General features: G+C 43.6%; 1 protein-coding gene across 1 annotated transcript in view; it reads right to left on the reverse strand.

Moving 5' to 3' along the window:
- Positions 1 to 3,031: 3,031 nt before the first annotated feature.
- Positions 3,032 to 16,512, reverse strand: part of LOC127191534 (neuronal acetylcholine receptor subunit alpha-7) — a 115,844-nt gene continuing 102,363 nt past the window's right edge. The window contains exons 5-10 of the mRNA XM_051148663.1: positions 14,052 to 14,131; positions 11,150 to 11,317; positions 9,793 to 9,987; positions 8,826 to 8,912; positions 7,727 to 7,836; positions 3,032 to 3,814 (exon numbers count right to left, since the gene is read on the reverse strand). Of these exons, the coding sequence (XP_051004620.1) occupies positions 3,296 to 3,814; positions 7,727 to 7,836; positions 8,826 to 8,912; positions 9,793 to 9,987; positions 11,150 to 11,317; positions 14,052 to 14,131 (1,159 nt within the window). The 3' untranslated portion in view covers positions 3,032 to 3,295. The remainder of the gene's footprint in view (positions 3,815 to 7,726; positions 7,837 to 8,825; positions 8,913 to 9,792; positions 9,988 to 11,149; positions 11,318 to 14,051; positions 14,132 to 16,512) is intronic.

Here is a 16,512-nt window from a genome sequence, read left to right on the forward strand (position 1 = left end):
ATACAAATAAAACTGAGTCATTAAAACATCCATCAACACTAAGAACAACACATGTATGCAAACAAGCCAATTACTGTTCTCAAGTGTAATTGGATAGAAAAGGAAATGAAGATATTGGAAAGGATGAGTTAAAGGAAAAACTTAGAAACAAATTATCACAATTATGGTGCCACTCCCCAATAGGAAGACCCACTTCGTAAATCCACGTTGACGCCAATTAGATGCTCATGACACAGAGAATAAGAGGAGGGAGCAGAAGAGAGTATCCACTTGAAAATATTGTTAATAATAAGAATAAAGCTTTGGAAACCAACAGTCTTGAGGCAAATTAATCAATGGAACAGAAAAGCAATTCAAGAAACATAGTTAACACAGAATGTAACCATCTGAACAGTGTGGAGTCTCACTGCATTACAGAAACGCTTTCTTATACGTCTTATGTACCAGTGACCACCCTTGGAGATAAACAACTAGATCTTTACATTTGGTATAATTAATCTTTAAAAAAATCAAAAGATAAAGGTAAAAAAGTGGAAATGTTAAGTTTTAGAAAGAAAATATGAGTAATTTATATGTAATTTCAACATGGGGAGGAGGCCTCTTAAAACCTAGAGGGCAATCTTATGTTTCTACAAAAGAAAACATGTATAACTAACAACATAGTTTTAAACTTTCTATATGTCAATAAATATGCAATCAATAAATACCCTAAAATACAGATTTCAATTACAAATTAAAAGAATAAATAACTGAAATTTGTATAAAAGATATAAATATTACAAAATTGAAATTATCAAAATATATTTGAAAAATTCAACCTTGCCCATGGTAAAATGAAAAAAAAAATCATAATGTTTTAGCCTCATAATTTTTACCAATCAGATTGGGAAGGGAAAAATTAAGTTTGAAAATACTTAACAGCAGAAAGCTGAGAGTCTGGCCCATTAACTACACACTCTTGATAGGTGTATCTACTGACCAGCTCTCAGAGGACCAGCTGGAAATATTTACCAAAAGTCTAGATGCACATTGTTTTAGACCCACCAGTTCCATTTCTAAACTGGAATTTATACACAAAAAATTATAGCAAGGTATGCACCAAAATGCTAACTACACGCTTGTGTATAAAAATAAAACCTGGAAATATTGTAGCTATGTGTTTATCACTAAAAGGCTAACCCAACAAATTATAAGCCACCAATGGAGTGGAACTCTAAGCAGCTAGTAAGAGGAATGAGGTAGACCTTTAGATGTCATTACGGAACACTCTCTAGGACAAAACACTGGTGCCTAGCACCTTACAAGAATGAGTTCTAGGATAGTAACAACAAAGTCTCTCCTCTCTCTCTCTCTCTCTCTCTCTCTCTCTCTCTCTGTGTCCCTTTCTTTCCTTTCTTCCTCTCTAAAACTGTCCTTAGGAAGAAGTGGGAGCAAGGGAAGACTGTTTTGAACCATATACATTTTCTATCTATGGGCACAGCTACTCTTTATCATTATTTTTATAATAACAATAATTACTCAGATAGTCAGAGCAGGAGCTAGGGCTCAATTTTTAGCTAACAGTAAGACATAAAGCCTGGTCTTTAGGTATCAAAATACACCTATTTGTTTCTAGTTACTTTAATCAAAAAGCATAACATCAGCAAAAAATATTGTGCATCACTTTTGATACTGTATATAACAGATGCATGCCGGAAATGACACTTCTCTAGATGGAAGGTGCCAAAATCAACAGTCTCCAGATTTATCCATGTACTCTACACCATCTCCTCTCTTCAGTTAAAAATAAACTCTCTCATACACACACACACACACACACACACACACACACACACACACACACACAGTACATACATGCACATGCCCACACACACACACACAGGGTACTACCAAGCCTTCATCTTCCTGCAGTGAAATTAATGGCTGGGAAAATATGGATTTGTTGTTGTTGTTGGGCTGAGAAATCTAATCTTCCCTTGTGATTGCATCTTGAGTCAGAAGATTAAAATTTCTGGGACCTCAGCAGCTTGGTGGTAGTTTTAAACTTCAAGAAGTTCAACAACATAATTGAACAGGAAAAGCTTTTCTTGGCGAAGTATTCTCTTGCCTCATTAATAAATAAGGATATAAAGTGCAAACAGACTAGTATACAGCGAGACCCTAACCCAGAAGAAAAAACACACATACAACAACACGCCCCTCATCTCCACTGAATCCATGCACTGACCCCAAGGCATGTGGAGCCTTCGGAAGGCAGATGCCCAGAAGCCAAATCCTGATGAGTCGTTAGCAACACCACCTCTTGTCAGCTCCTGTTCTACAGGAGCCCAGAGGGGTCTCAAGTGCTTCCCTCTAGTCCCCACCTGGGGGAAGCCACAAGGCATGTTCACTTGGTGGTATGCAGGAGGACAGATGCACACCCAATCTTCTAAGACTAGTGAAGTCAGACATGAGCAGCCACTAACATGTTCTTATTTTCAAAACACACACACACACACACACACACACACACACACACACAGAAACAGTTTAGGTAAGCATCAGCTACTCCTTGGTTAACACTCAGAACTCGATTTGCCTTTTAGGTTTTGCACAATCAAACAAACTCCCCTAGTGCTTCAGGACACGGGGGCAGCATGAAGGCAGAGAGTCACTTAGGATGTACCAGGGCGACAGCTTCCAAATGCCCAGGGGAGACCTAGTTTAGAACTACACAACCTATGTGCTAATTTCATTGACAGTTCAGATCTACAGAAATTAGCTTGCTTAAAACATCATTTAGAAGGCCCATTTTCTCCCTGGTATAAAGCTGTCTTTAGTAAAGACAAACTGATAATAATAATAATAATAATAATAATAATAATAATAATAATAATTCAAAACACAGAAAAACAAGCAGAGAAATGTGTAGTTTGAATTAGTGTCTGCCTTCCTTTTGCAAGGCAGTTGTTGAAATGGACCCAGTGAGGCCTGCTCAGCATTGGTTTCAGCCTGGGTCTGTGCGCAGCACCGGCAGACAATAAATTTGTATGAGCCCATTACAAGGGCATGCAAATATGCCACACCAACTGGACAATGCCCCTGCTGAGGACAAGATATGCCAATGGTAAGCGCAAGAAGAGTAAACACAAGGGTGCTGGGATCTTTTTTGTTAAAGTAACCAGGAAACTAAGTCTCAAGCCTGGCAGCTACAGGGACACTTCAGAGTTGTTCCATTTAACACAATATGGGGCCAGGACCCCGATTCTCATCCCCCACATACGCTCCTCCTCTGTGCACTTTCTACATGATCATATTAAGCGAAGTCTTTGGACACAGCTTCCACGAAGTTTGGGGCTGACATGAGGATGCCGATGGTGCAGATGATGGTAAAGACCGAAAAGGCCATGAGGCACAAGCGGTCCACCACGCAGGCCGCAAACTTCCACTCGCTGCAGAGCTCTTCACTCTCATCCTGGCAGCGGAAGCGGTTGGCGATGTAGCGGACCTCCTCCAGGATCTTGGCCAGGTCGGAGTCCCCGTCAGAGGGGTGCGAACCATGCATGAGGTGCTCATCGTGTGTTGGGGAGCAGGCCAAACGGCCACACACAACCCCAGAGTCTGGAGTTGGGGCACAGTGCATGCCCTCCAGGCCTCGGAAGCCAATGTAGAGCAGGTTGCCATTGCTGGTGGGTGGCCCAGCGCCTGCGCTCAGCTCCACACTGGCCAGGCTGCAGCGGCGAGGCTTGTGCTGACAAGCTGGCCGCACCTTGTCCTCTCCGGGCCTCTTCATGCGCAGGAACCACGCACACCAGTTCAGGAGAATGATCCTGGTCTGCAAAGACAAAGAGGAGGTCAAGAGCAGCTCAGGGTTGAATTTAAGCGGAGCCCCCACAGCAATGTGACCCCACGGTGGAAGCCCTGTTTTACAGATTTCCCCCATCTTCTCAGTGATTTTATACAGCAAACAGGAAACCTTCCAAGAACGGAGCCAAACGTGAGCTGAGAGTTATCACCTATGTAGGCTTACCACTGTGGGACAAACGGAAGTTCCCTGAGGGTAGACATACTGCATCCTCAATGAGAGGAGAAGGAAGCTAGCTTGGTAAGAACGCCTGAGGAGTGTATACAGGAAGTCGTTTTCTTTCCTGAACCTTCTTTCTGTTTTACTTCTAGGGACCTATGGATCTAATCCCCTGGCTCCCATGAAGACTGCAAGGTGCACTAGAAGTCAAGAGAGGCTCTGCAATACGTCAGACACAAAATAGACTCCCAGCTTGGAGCAACTTCAGGCTTCTACCTTCAGATAACTCACACCTCTTGTGAGTAACTCTCGCTCTTTGCAAAGTTGGTTTTAAAAGTTGTGCCAGAATTACCAGAGGAACCAATGAGAAACAGAAAATGAGGATGATAGTCCCAGGGGTTGAGAGGACATGCTGTGTGTGCTCCACGGATGCCAGGCTGTTAAGGCAAAGGCATGAAATAATCTGTTTTAACCTATGTAAATGGGCTGGTGAGGCACAGAGCCCTAAGGAAAGAACAAAGGAGACATCAATATGGAAGCAAGTTTAGGTGCTCCTAAGCCTACTCATCAGGCTATGATGATGAGCAAGTAAGACCACGTTTGGAACAGTAGCCCAAAGGGCAGAAGCAGGTGTTAGCACACTTCCATGAAGGCCCCTGACAACACTGCCCCCTGCCGGTGCACACATACTGAGCACATGGCTGCCTACAAATAAAGCTTATATAAATTGTTTTTTTAAAACTGAGGGCTGTAGTTGGTTATTGGAATCGTAGTTTATCAACCTGACCCTTATTGTCTTATAGGTATGCCACGTCTAATGCATAGAGAAAGCAGTGCGAAGTTACCCTGAGAGTTTATACATTTTGTGTTTTGAGGCATCTGAAACCTCAGCCTGGACAAAGGAGATTCTTGAAGACAGTCTCAGTGTATAAACGGTGGGCCTTTTCCTAATACACACCTAGATACACACTTCATGTTCATTTTATGATCACAGGAAACTTTCCCAAGGCTCCCACCTATAGGGGAAGATGCAAGTTGTAAAGTTCTCATTTGCGGTCTTTGCTTTCTTGGCAGGCATTTTTATGGCATCTTATCAAAAACGGCAAGGATCAGGTCTGAAGATAGGGAGTGAGCAGCACAGAGAAGGTTCAGCTTCTGTTCCCTGCAGCTGGGAAGCCTGCACAGCCTTACTCCAATGGCAGGCTACACTGGGGAAAACCCATGGCTGGGAGAACTTTTCAAGATTAGGACGAAGTAGAGGCATACAGCTACGTTCTCATGAGGCTGCCTCTAGGAGACATGAAATGAGAATAAGTCCCCCATTTTACAGATAACCGAGGCTCAAAGAAGATACTGAATTGGCTCAAGGCCAGTCCCTTACTGCATCTAGAGTGCTGCAAACGTCACATACCAAAGACACCCCAGGGTTCTCTTCAGAACTCCTATGACTGATCACAAGAGCTGAGTACAGCTGGGGACCTCCCCTGCCACAGTGGGGGTCTGTGTGCTATCTCAGATGCATCTGCAACAAGTATGGCCTATGTTACCAAGTCTGTTTTGAATTCCAGGGCCAGAATTATTAGCTTTCAAGGACAGCACATCTCCAAAGATGGAATTATCCACTCGGTACTTATCAAACCGTGCCCATGACCTCTTCTGTTAGCCTACGGTTTCGTTGTTACTTGTGCAAATGTCACATAATGCCACTGCACCCAGCAGCATCTTCTGCTTAATAGCAACATATCATAATAAGAGTCCCTTGGAGACTGTTTATGTTTCAAAGACACATGGAGTGAATGAAAAATGTTGCATGCTTTATAAAATGAGAACTATATACTTATATTTTACTTGCAGCCAATTGGTTTTAACATGTGTTTATTCTGAGAGGCTTGTGATAGACAAATGCTCTTAATTAAGATTCTGGGAGAATAAAGAGGTAACAGTTCATTTAACAATGGTTTTGTGCCTCTGTGTGTCAGTTGTTTTATCTTTACAACAGCCAAGATATTAAGGAAATAAGTAAATGAGTATATTTTTTGTGTTAGTATAATCACCAGAGGAAAAATAAGGAACTGATTAAAATGGTTATCAATATTGGTGGTTACACAAGGTGGGAGTAAAATGGGAGGCAAACACCTCTACGTACTCTGTTGATTTTACTCTTGCTTCTGAGACAGGTAGTGTGTAATCTGCTTCAAATGGATGGACAGATAGGAAGACACATAAGTCACACTTAGCTTAGTTTTCCCTAGTGTGTTACGATGCTAAGAAAGGGGAAAATAAGGGTAAGTATATGCCAGCTTTGTAACTGGACTGATGACTTCTAAAACAAGCTGCATGGACTGCAGCAATGACATCTGACAAATAGCCACTGAAGCTGAGCACATGCTACAGCTGGTACTGTGAACTCTCTGTGGTACTTTATTATGCATATAAGGCAAGTAGAATCTAAGAAGAACTAGTGCTTTCACAAGGCCACCGGAAAATAAAAAGGGCCCTTTCCTAAGGTAGGGCACTGTAAGGCATCCATGATTAGGCCATGTAAGGTATTCAAGGCATACACAATGGCTGTATTCAGGAGGTTGCATGCCCTTTTTTCTCCTGGGGATCTAAATGCATCTTTTGCCATATGCTATGTTTAGCACACGGGTGACTCCTAGATTTCTTTCTGGGCTTGAGCGGTACTGAATGGGTCTTCAGACAGACCCCTTTTGGGATGGAGAGGGCTGCTTTTCTTAGACAGGAAGTCAATGGATATCTGCAGGGCTCACCAATGGTGGGGGGTTAGGTTGTCCTCTTCAATTTTGGGTTACATTCTGGCAATGTGGGGAATGTCTGGGCTCAGACTAAGCTCTGGTGCAGGTCTCTGTGCATCAATCAGCCAAGTGCTGATTTTCAGACACTAGTGCTGAAATACCTTGGTGAATAAACATCAGCAGCTAATAGTGATGCTTGCAATCACAGGGAAGTTCCCTGGGCTGGGATCTCATCGATTTCCTTTTCTTCTCTGTCTGCTACCCACTGGGAACTATTCATCTTACATCATGGGTTTGGATAGAAACTTGACCCTCTGCAGCACTGTTTTCTGCCCTTATTAATTCTAGGAGACAAACACTGAAAAAAAAAAAACTTTAGAAAAAACCAAAACCTAAATGTGTACTGAACATGTACAGATATTTTTCTTCTATCATTCCCTAAACAACATAGCACAAGAACTCCTGGCAGGATATTTACACATCAGTACACTATAAGTCGTCTGGAAATGCTCTGCAGTACACTAGAGGGTGTGGACAGGAGCTGTGCAAGTGATGCACCATTTCTACAAGGAGCATGCGCACTTTCAGACTTCTCTATTGCCAAGAGTTCTGAAACGAGTGCCCTGTAGATACTGAGAAACACCCATTCTGGTCCTTATTCTTTCACTCTTCAGTCTGATGTTGCTTCATGGCCACTCTTCCTAGTTCTTCCAACTGCTACCCAGTTCTCCTTAATGGGCGTGTGGAGAGGGTGCATTTAAAGCGCAACACCAGCAGGATACATAAGCAGCCAGCGTGGACTCCAGATCTGGAATGACAGTGTGTGAAACGCTGCCACCTCCACTGCACCATCCTCAAAGATATAATAAAGAGGGGTGCAGTCTGTTGAGGGAGACCAGACAATGGAAACCAGCATGAAGTCTCTCTTTCTGGGAGAGCTGTAACTCTACCGGGGCACAGGACATACCCACTTGGGCATCTTGCCACCATCAGGGTCATGGTGATGATATCGCAGCACAATCACTGTCACCACCACAGAAAGGCCCACGATGATCATGGTGCTGGCGAAGTACTGAGCTGTAGAGAGGACAGAGGCAGTGTGAACGCTGGGGCCCCAGAAGTACCTACTGGGATGATGCTCTCCTCTTAGGGCTTCCTGTGTGGCCACACCCAAAAAATAGGTGGTACCATAATGCCCACACTTCTGGTGGGAAAGGAACAGACTGGACCTCAAAGACTTCGCTCCCCAGCACAAAAGAGAAGTGACAACTCTCCCATTGAAGCTTAAAAGTTCAAAACAGCATACAGTTCCCATTCCCATGATCCCCTGGATTAGGAACTACGCCCTGGCTGCAGCAGTGAGAACTGAAAACTAACCTGGAGACAGCATCCTTTACACAATCACCCTTGTGTCCAGCTAGAAAACCGTACAGATATGAAGTCTTCCTATTTCTGTTCCTCTTCCATGGCCTATCCTAGATAAGACATATTTGTTCTACTCCCATTTCTCTAAACACTTATTTAAGAAGTAGCTACTGAGTGAACTCAGGAGACAGCAGCTGAGAATTAAAATATGTACTCTGTCTCAATTTTAATAAAAGATTAGTAAACAGTATCTATATAGAATAATGAATCTCTAATTTCCTCTAGAGAGGAAAGTATGAGTGGAATAAATACAGTAGGAAGGGGCATCCAACACACACACACACACACACACACACCCCTCTCTTATTTTTTGAGATGGCTCGTGCTATGTTTCTCTGGCTAGTCTTCAACCCCTGAGTCCTAAAACTCTGCTGCCTCAGCATCACAAATGCTGAGACTACAGGCACACACCACCACTCATGGCCATTTCTTCAGTCTAAAGGCAAGCTGAAGATTTGGACCGCTTTCCTTTCCTTCCTGCTTAGGCCTAGGTGTGAGCCATGGTGTTTTGCAATAGTTGCAATAGCAAGTCATGTCCACACAGCAGAGGACAGATGGGCAGAGTAACCCTGCAGGGCCTTGAAGGACATATTCCTCCTCCATGCACCTGCTGGGAAATCCTCGGCACACTTGAGCCTTACCTATCAAGGGCACGGAATCAGATGTCGCAGGCATGATCTCAGCCACAAGAAGCATGAAGACAGTCAGAGAAAGCAAGACAGTTATTCCTGAAACAAAAATGTGAGGAGTTCCTTAGGCAGAAAAGAAGGCAACGTCAACATTCCATCTCCTAGGTGGGTTGCCGGTGTAACACCATAGGTCTACTGGTTTCTGTACAAAAGGGTATATGCATTTTTCTGGGTATGGTTCCTGTCATCTCCCAGAGCCCAAAGGATTCTCTAATGGAGACAATTTTAAAAACCACAACATTGAGAGAATCAACCGGTGTGATTACTCCTTAAGGACTTTACTCCATTAACACTAAGAAGCAGTTTTACACAGCAGGATCAGGAAGTCATGTGGCCAAATGCATTCAGGTCTTGACTCTGCAGCTTAATTAGCTGTTTGACCTTGGGTAAGATATTTAACATTCTAAGCTCCATGCTAAGAAGATACAGGGCTTGTGAAAGCTTTCCTCATTACACTAAATATGTATTTCTATAGTAATTTTTTTACATAAGCAGTTCATTTTACCATTCAAAACCCCCCTTTTCATATCTTCACAGGGAAATAATTACAAGGAATTGCATTCCTGCTGTAAGGTGTACAACAGATACAACCTGATGTATTAAGTTAATGTGTCTCCCATCTATGATGGAGGAGACTGGCAGTTGTCACTGAGAGCAAAATTGGTGGCAGTGAGGGAGAAACATCAGGGTAGAACTGCTCTGGTCCCTCACTGTATCCTGTCTTCTTCACAAGATCATGGAATCTCTGGACCTTACCAATTCTCAGGAATCCATCTGTCTCCTAGAGAGCCAGAACTAGGAGTTTCTGATGTAAGGCTGGTTCTCGCAAAGAGGCCCTTGTATGGGAGGTCACAAGGAACTCCTGCACGGTCCACAGTGTCCTGCAGATCCAGCCTCAGAGAAGAACCTGGACACTTACCAAGGGATATTTTCTCCCCAGAGTCTGCAGGGAGCAAGAATACCAGCAGAGCCAGGGCCGAGATGAGCACGCAGGGGATGAGCAGGTTGAGGCCATAATAGAGAGTCCTGCGGCGCATGGTTACTGTATAGGTGACATCTGGGTATGGCTCTTTGCAGCATTCGTAGAACTTCTCATTCCTCTTGCCAGGGACTCCTGCGTGGGGTGACAGAGAAAGGAAGCAGGTCATCAGAAGACACAATTGCCCTTTCTTGCCCAGGGTGTACTACACAGGATCACAGCCCTAAAAACGTTGGGGCTGGGTGTCAGAACAACCCTTACTGGGATGCTACAGATGTTTAAATGTATCTCAGTGATACCAGCAGACTGGTAGACAGTCCTTTGATGCATTAGAAGCATTTACACAATGTCAAGTTTACAGCATTACAAATGCAACTACAAGCAGGTGCCACATAATGGTGTTTCTGTCAAAGATGGAAGAAATTTACAAGGGTGAGCAGATAACATGGTATCACTTATTGATTCTGCAGCACTTATTTTGTGTCGTGTAAGTACATTCTGTGACGCTCACACAATAAAGCTGCATAATGACACGTTTCAGAGTGTATACCTGATGTTAAGTGACTCATTAATAACATTGGTTTGAGTGTAAAGTAATGCAATATAGGTTCCTACTGATAAAATTTTTAAAAACCCACTATTTTTCTAAGATTTGCCAACAGGTGATAAATTGTCATGCAGGCATCATGTCAGGAAGTGTGTCTGCTAGAAGAAACAATTTCTCAGAATCAGACTGAGACTGCTAGAGTGATCAGTTCGCCTCCTAGACAAGCCAATGGACTTAGGAAATTTACAATTACCCCGATCTACACCATTTTCAAACTACTCAACTCATCCCGTGTATCCTCCCACCCCATGTTAAGATGCCACATGCATCTTTTACTTTAAAATCCAGAGCCCATCCCCTCCCAGCAGAGTACTGGTTTGATGTCTAGCTGAACTTGTTTTTCTCAATGTGACTTTTAGTCTGTGCCCCGAAAATTGCTGTGTGTACTTCTGGTTGTGATTTTCCCCCACTTGTGATTTTCCTCATTTACATCGTCAACAGCAATGTGCAGTCCAACCACACTATAGGACGAGCATGGAGCCCACGAGCACACAAAGTCTGCACTAGCACTGCTGGTTTAATAGACCCGCCCATGACCGTTTGCTGAACTTGCTACCTGTTTTCTGCTTCTCATTCTGGGGCTCTCAGGACATGAAAAGAACAGTGAAAAATCCCCAAGTTTTCCAGCTCACATGGACAAGGAGACACCTTACTTTTGGGATACAAGGTTTTTGTGTTTGCTAGACTTACCCATGAGATCCCATTCTCCATTGGGGATATAGCTGCTGATATCTGCCTCCTGCATCTGCAGGTCCAAGGACCACCCTCCATAGGACCAGGACCCAAACTTCAGTTTGCACTGCTGTACATCAAAAGGGAACCAGCGCACATCAATGTAGCAGGAGCTCTTGAATATGCCTGTGTAAGGTTGGGAAATGGTCAGAAGACTGAAACGGAGCCAAGTGTAACAGGCTCTAAATATGTAGCAGTTCCTACAGCCTGCCCCCCCCCGAACTCTTGCTAGACCTATTTAGAACAAACCGAGGTGCTCCCCCCCCCACTACCCCATTTTTTCTTTTGCAAAAACCTCTAGAGTAGCTCAGCCAAAGCTTTATTGCCTTTTCAAATTAAAACACAGTGATAGCCTCTGTTAGAGGAAGTTTTTTTTTTCATGAAATTGTGCAAATAATTAATTATAAACTTTATTTGCAATGGGCACATTCAGACTCTAAGCAATATGTGAAAGAGAAACACCATAATACATCTCAGAGAAGTTGGTACACATGATGAAGAACTTGGAAAGAGAATTGGAAAGAGGTGGGGGAGTGGCTGTTGCTTTTAAGTAGCAAATTGAGAAACATTTAGTTATCTGAACACATACATACAGTAAAATTCTAACCTGTTTGGTTTCCACAGTAGAGATGGCAGAGGTATGAAATTAGAGAGAGAGAGAGAGAGAGAGAGAGAGAGAGAGAGAGAGAGAGAGAGAGAGAGAGAGATTGGATACTAAAGAAGTTTCCACTGAAAGAAGCCAGAATTCTGAGAAGTGGGTTTCCCAGAAGGTCATAATGAGGAGACATATAAAGACAGTCCAGATTTCTATGACATGTGCTCTTGTCTGCCCACAGTTGACTGGATTGTCCTAGAAGTCACAAATGGCTGAAGTATCCCATTTCTAGTGGGGTAAGGACAACACATTTCACATTTCTTCCACTGAATTAAGAGACCAAATGAAGGAACGAACTAAAAGGCTTTACACATATAAGCTCCACTACACACCCATGCTGAGAACATGTAGTAAACTGACCCTTGGAGGTACTTTAAATATGATTTAGAATCCCCAAAACTTGGGGAGATGAGACAGAAGGATGGCAAGTTCAAGACCATCCCAGGCAACTCAGTGATATCCTATCTCATAATAAAAGGTACAAAGGTTAGGAATATAGCTCAGCACTAGACTGCCTACTTAGTATGTATGAAGCTCAAAATTCAATCAGATATGTGTATCACATACATATGACTTGCAGAATTACTTCAGATGCTCACAGGAGCCTGAATGTCACTACTGGCATTTCCTTACCAGTGGTGGGATGAATTTCCCCTAATCTAAATAATAGTTAGAAAACTGTATTCGGTTCCATTTTTATGAAAAGACCCAAGAAGGATACCAGAAGGATTCAAAGGTTGTCTGAGGCTTGCAGCAAGATCAATTAACTGAGAGCAGGTAAAAGATGATGGGGCATTCCAAAACTGGATCATGGTGATCCTCTCACTTCAAATGAATAATATATAAATTTAACCCCCATCTACCTGTTAAAAATAAACACATGAAGGGGGCTTAAGAAATGTTTCAGTGGTTAAGAACATAGGCTGCTTTTCTAGAGGAGCCAGGTTCAATTCCCAGCACTCACATGGTGGCTCTCAACCACCAGCTACTCCATGTAGAGTGTGCTGGAAGGCATCACACAGCCCAGTCTTCAAGGTGCTTGCAGTGCAGAGGAAGGGCTGGAGTAGGTAAGCAGATGATTTAAGACAGAAAGCCTGAGAAGCATCGCTTCTTTAATCAATACACACATCAGTGAGAGGGATCTTCTGCTGCTAGATTCAATCACATATTCATTCATTTATTGACATACAGCCACCTGCAGTCAAGGAGTGATGGATTGTAAGGTGAGCAAACACAGATTCTGTCTATAGAATTCTTGTCATCTGCTAACAGGAAGAGCATTGTAAATAAGAGGCATTTTCTGTGTGCTTTGCGATAGAGGAGGAGCTGAGTGCTAGAAAAGGGTGTGGTGGGCATACTGTGTAATTATGAGAAGTTGTATACTCAAGGGTTGTATGTGTTGGGAGTGTGTTAGTGTGTTATGAGTGTAGTGGCAACAGTGTGGCAGTGCGTTACAGATTTTGTTTAATAGCACTTATAACAAGGAGATAATTCTTGAAAATACGGTAGAACACCTAAATGACAAAATGAAAAAAAAATTACTACCCATGTACCAAACAACACCTTGAATATGTCTGAAGGGGCTTGAAGAAGCAACTTTCCAGGCTGTGGACCATTCCCTGTGCAGCCTGGGGTCCTGTGAGTCCCATAGTAATGACATGCTGGGAGACAAGTCAACTAGCAGCAGGTTAAGGAGAAGGAAAGAACCAGGTGACAAACAAGTGACCAGCGAATGCTCCCTTGAGAGCACCAGGTCTTGCATCTAATTTGTGAGAAATCTTGAGTGCATGAACCCAAGATGTGAACCCAAAATGTCTGCCATCTTCCCAGGACTCGAGTACCTATCAAGTTACTGTGCCAGCTGGGGAGAGATGAAGGAGAAAAGGTGCGCCCACTCATGTTTCTGGGCAGAAGGAAGAGTTAGAAATTAGCAAAAAAAAAAAAAAAAAAAAAAAGCCTAGACTGTGGGTTAACACTAATAAAACATATGGCACACTCTGGCAAAGACCCTGTGAGATGCAGCTTCAACATCAAACAGAGATGGCACGCAGAGTGAGCTGAAGAGACTTGTGAGAGTTCTGATGGGGAGGGTGGGAGGACAACGTGGAGCCAGTGCTCCCCTCAGGCGGACAATCCTTGGGACTCACACATGAACTTGCATAAATGTTCTCACGGGAAGGAGGCCAAGGGAGTAGTAGACCTTACCTGGAGGAAGATACTGGCAATGACCAGATGCATTCACCAAGACGTTGGTGTGGAATGTGGCATCAAACCGTTCGTCAGCACTAGAAATAGGAAAAGCATTCATGAGCCAGCACCTCCAGGCAGTGGGTTTCTCAGTGTCCTTAGAGTTGTTGTGCTATGGGTCAGGAGAGAAGCAACATCTTGAAGGGTCCCTTCTTGTAGCTGGACAATCTCATACCTGCCTGGGAGAGCCAATGTGGCCCACCTGGAAGGTCTTCCCAGGGAGAGGCCAATGTCCTCTCCCATTTCATATGAGTCATGATGTCGTAGTTTCCTCTCTGCTGCTATGATTAAAATATCCTGATGAGAAGCACGTTGGAGAATAATGGTGTATCTGGCTCACAATCCTAGGTTATAGGAAAGTCCAGGCAAGAACGCAAAGCATCACATGCACAGTCAATAACAGACGAACACACACACTCCTATTCACTGTGTCAGCTAGGTTTCTTCTCTCTTAGTCAGTGCAGGACTCCCTGCCATTGTATAATATTACTCCTGAGGAGACATGAACAAATATCTGCTCATCTTAGATAAGGGACCAAGGACAGACCAAAGTAAGGAAACCACCAAATCCAACTTGATGAACTAGTAAGTCTTATTGGGGGTTATCTACAGCAATATGGGTGAGGGGTTACTTAGAGGAGCAGAAATGACTCAAGATATTTGTAGCATTAAAGTCTACCCCAGAATGAGTGACAGCTCAGAAAACCTGGAAACATGGGGCACATTGCATAATCTGCAGGAAGCTGAATAGTTTGGAGAGTGTCTTTTCCAGCTAGCTCAGCTTGGTCTCAGACTGTTCCAGGTTCCTGGCTGGTCTTTACCTCTTCCAGGTAGCTCAGCTGGTCTCTGCTTCTTCCAGGGAGCTTGGCTGATACCTGACTCTTGCAGGCGCTTCAGCTGGTCTGAGCTTCTTTCAGGCAGCCTGGCTTGTCTTAGAGGGGCTCTTGGCAGTCCTGATAGCTTATATGTACTTGATGGAGGAATGGACCAGTATATCTAGTCAGTTTTAGGGATTTGCTGTAGCCTTTGAATCTTATGTCCTGAGCTCAACACCTTTCCTGAAAGATGGAATGTTGTGGATCAGAACATCTTGTCTTAATGAGCGTCCCTCTAAGACAAAAGGTTTTATTTCAGAGGAAATTGCTATATAATTCTTGCCTATGGGATAGCATACATTCTATACAGCGTGCTGCCTGCCCACAATGGGGTGGGTCTTCATAAATAAATTAGCAATCAAGACACTCCCACCCACCCACAAAAATGGCCACAGGCCAACGTGTTCCACGCAATTCCTCATTAAGATTCTCTTCTCAGTTGAGACTAAGTTGTACCAAGATGACAGCCAACTAACCAGCACGGATGATTCCCATCACGCATACAATATAATGCTCCTAACCAACACGAAACCTAAATGCAAGAGATGAGAACACCAGAAAGATAAAACAACTGTTTAAACTAACAGTTTGTGCTAACTATCTCTTATGTTTCCTATACTCTGATGTTTGAGATCTGAGACCTTAGTGACCATGCAGAGTCTTTGATCAGGCAGCTCCTTGAGAAAGTGACCAAGAGCATCCTGGTTTGTTTACTGTTGCTATGGTAAACACCACGACCAACAGCAACCTAGAGAGAAAAAGGTTTATTTGGTTTTGTAGGTCACAGTTTACTATCATCGGAATCCAAAGCCGGGGCTTAAGGCAGGAATCTGGAGGCAAAATTGAAGCAGAGACCAAAGAGTAACACTGGCTTACTCCCCATGGCTAGCTCAGCTTGTTTTCTAATACAACCACCTGCCCAAGAGCAGTGTCTTGGTTAGGGCTACCATTGCTGTGGTGAAAAACCATGACCAAAAGCAACTTGGGGAAAAAAAGGTTTATTACACCCATAGTTCCATCATCATCATCAACAGCAGTGAGGGCAGGAACCTGGAGTCCAGAGCTGATGCCGAGCTGGAGAAGGAGTGCTGCTTAGGCTTGCTCACCAGCCTAGGGGTGCCTCAGCCAATAGGTTTGGCTCCCCCCATCAATCAATAATTAACAAAATGCCTTACAGGCATGCCTACATTATTTACGGTAGTCAATACCCTTTATGACTGATCAACCCAAAGGAAATCAAGGGAAAGACCACTGCCGACTTTTTCCCTCTTCTGTGCCTTCTGCCTCACATCCAACCCAGAGCTTGGCCCTTGGCCCTCCCAGGAGCACTTGGAGCTTTTTGAGCAAAACAAAACAAATCTTGCTTGGTGACAGTCATTTTCTTGTTCCCATACCAAATTAAAGTCCATTCTATGTATCCTTAAAACTCCACCATTAGCTGGGCGTGGTAGTGCACGCCTTTAATCCCAGTACTCAGGAGGCAGAGGTAGGCAGATAACCATTAGTTCGAGGCCAGCCTGGTTTACAAAGTGAGTCCAGGACAG

Source organism: Acomys russatus, chromosome 7 (assembly GCF_903995435.1).
Source record: "Acomys russatus chromosome 7, mAcoRus1.1, whole genome shotgun sequence".
Taxonomy (NCBI): Eukaryota; Metazoa; Chordata; class Mammalia; order Rodentia; family Muridae; genus Acomys; species Acomys russatus.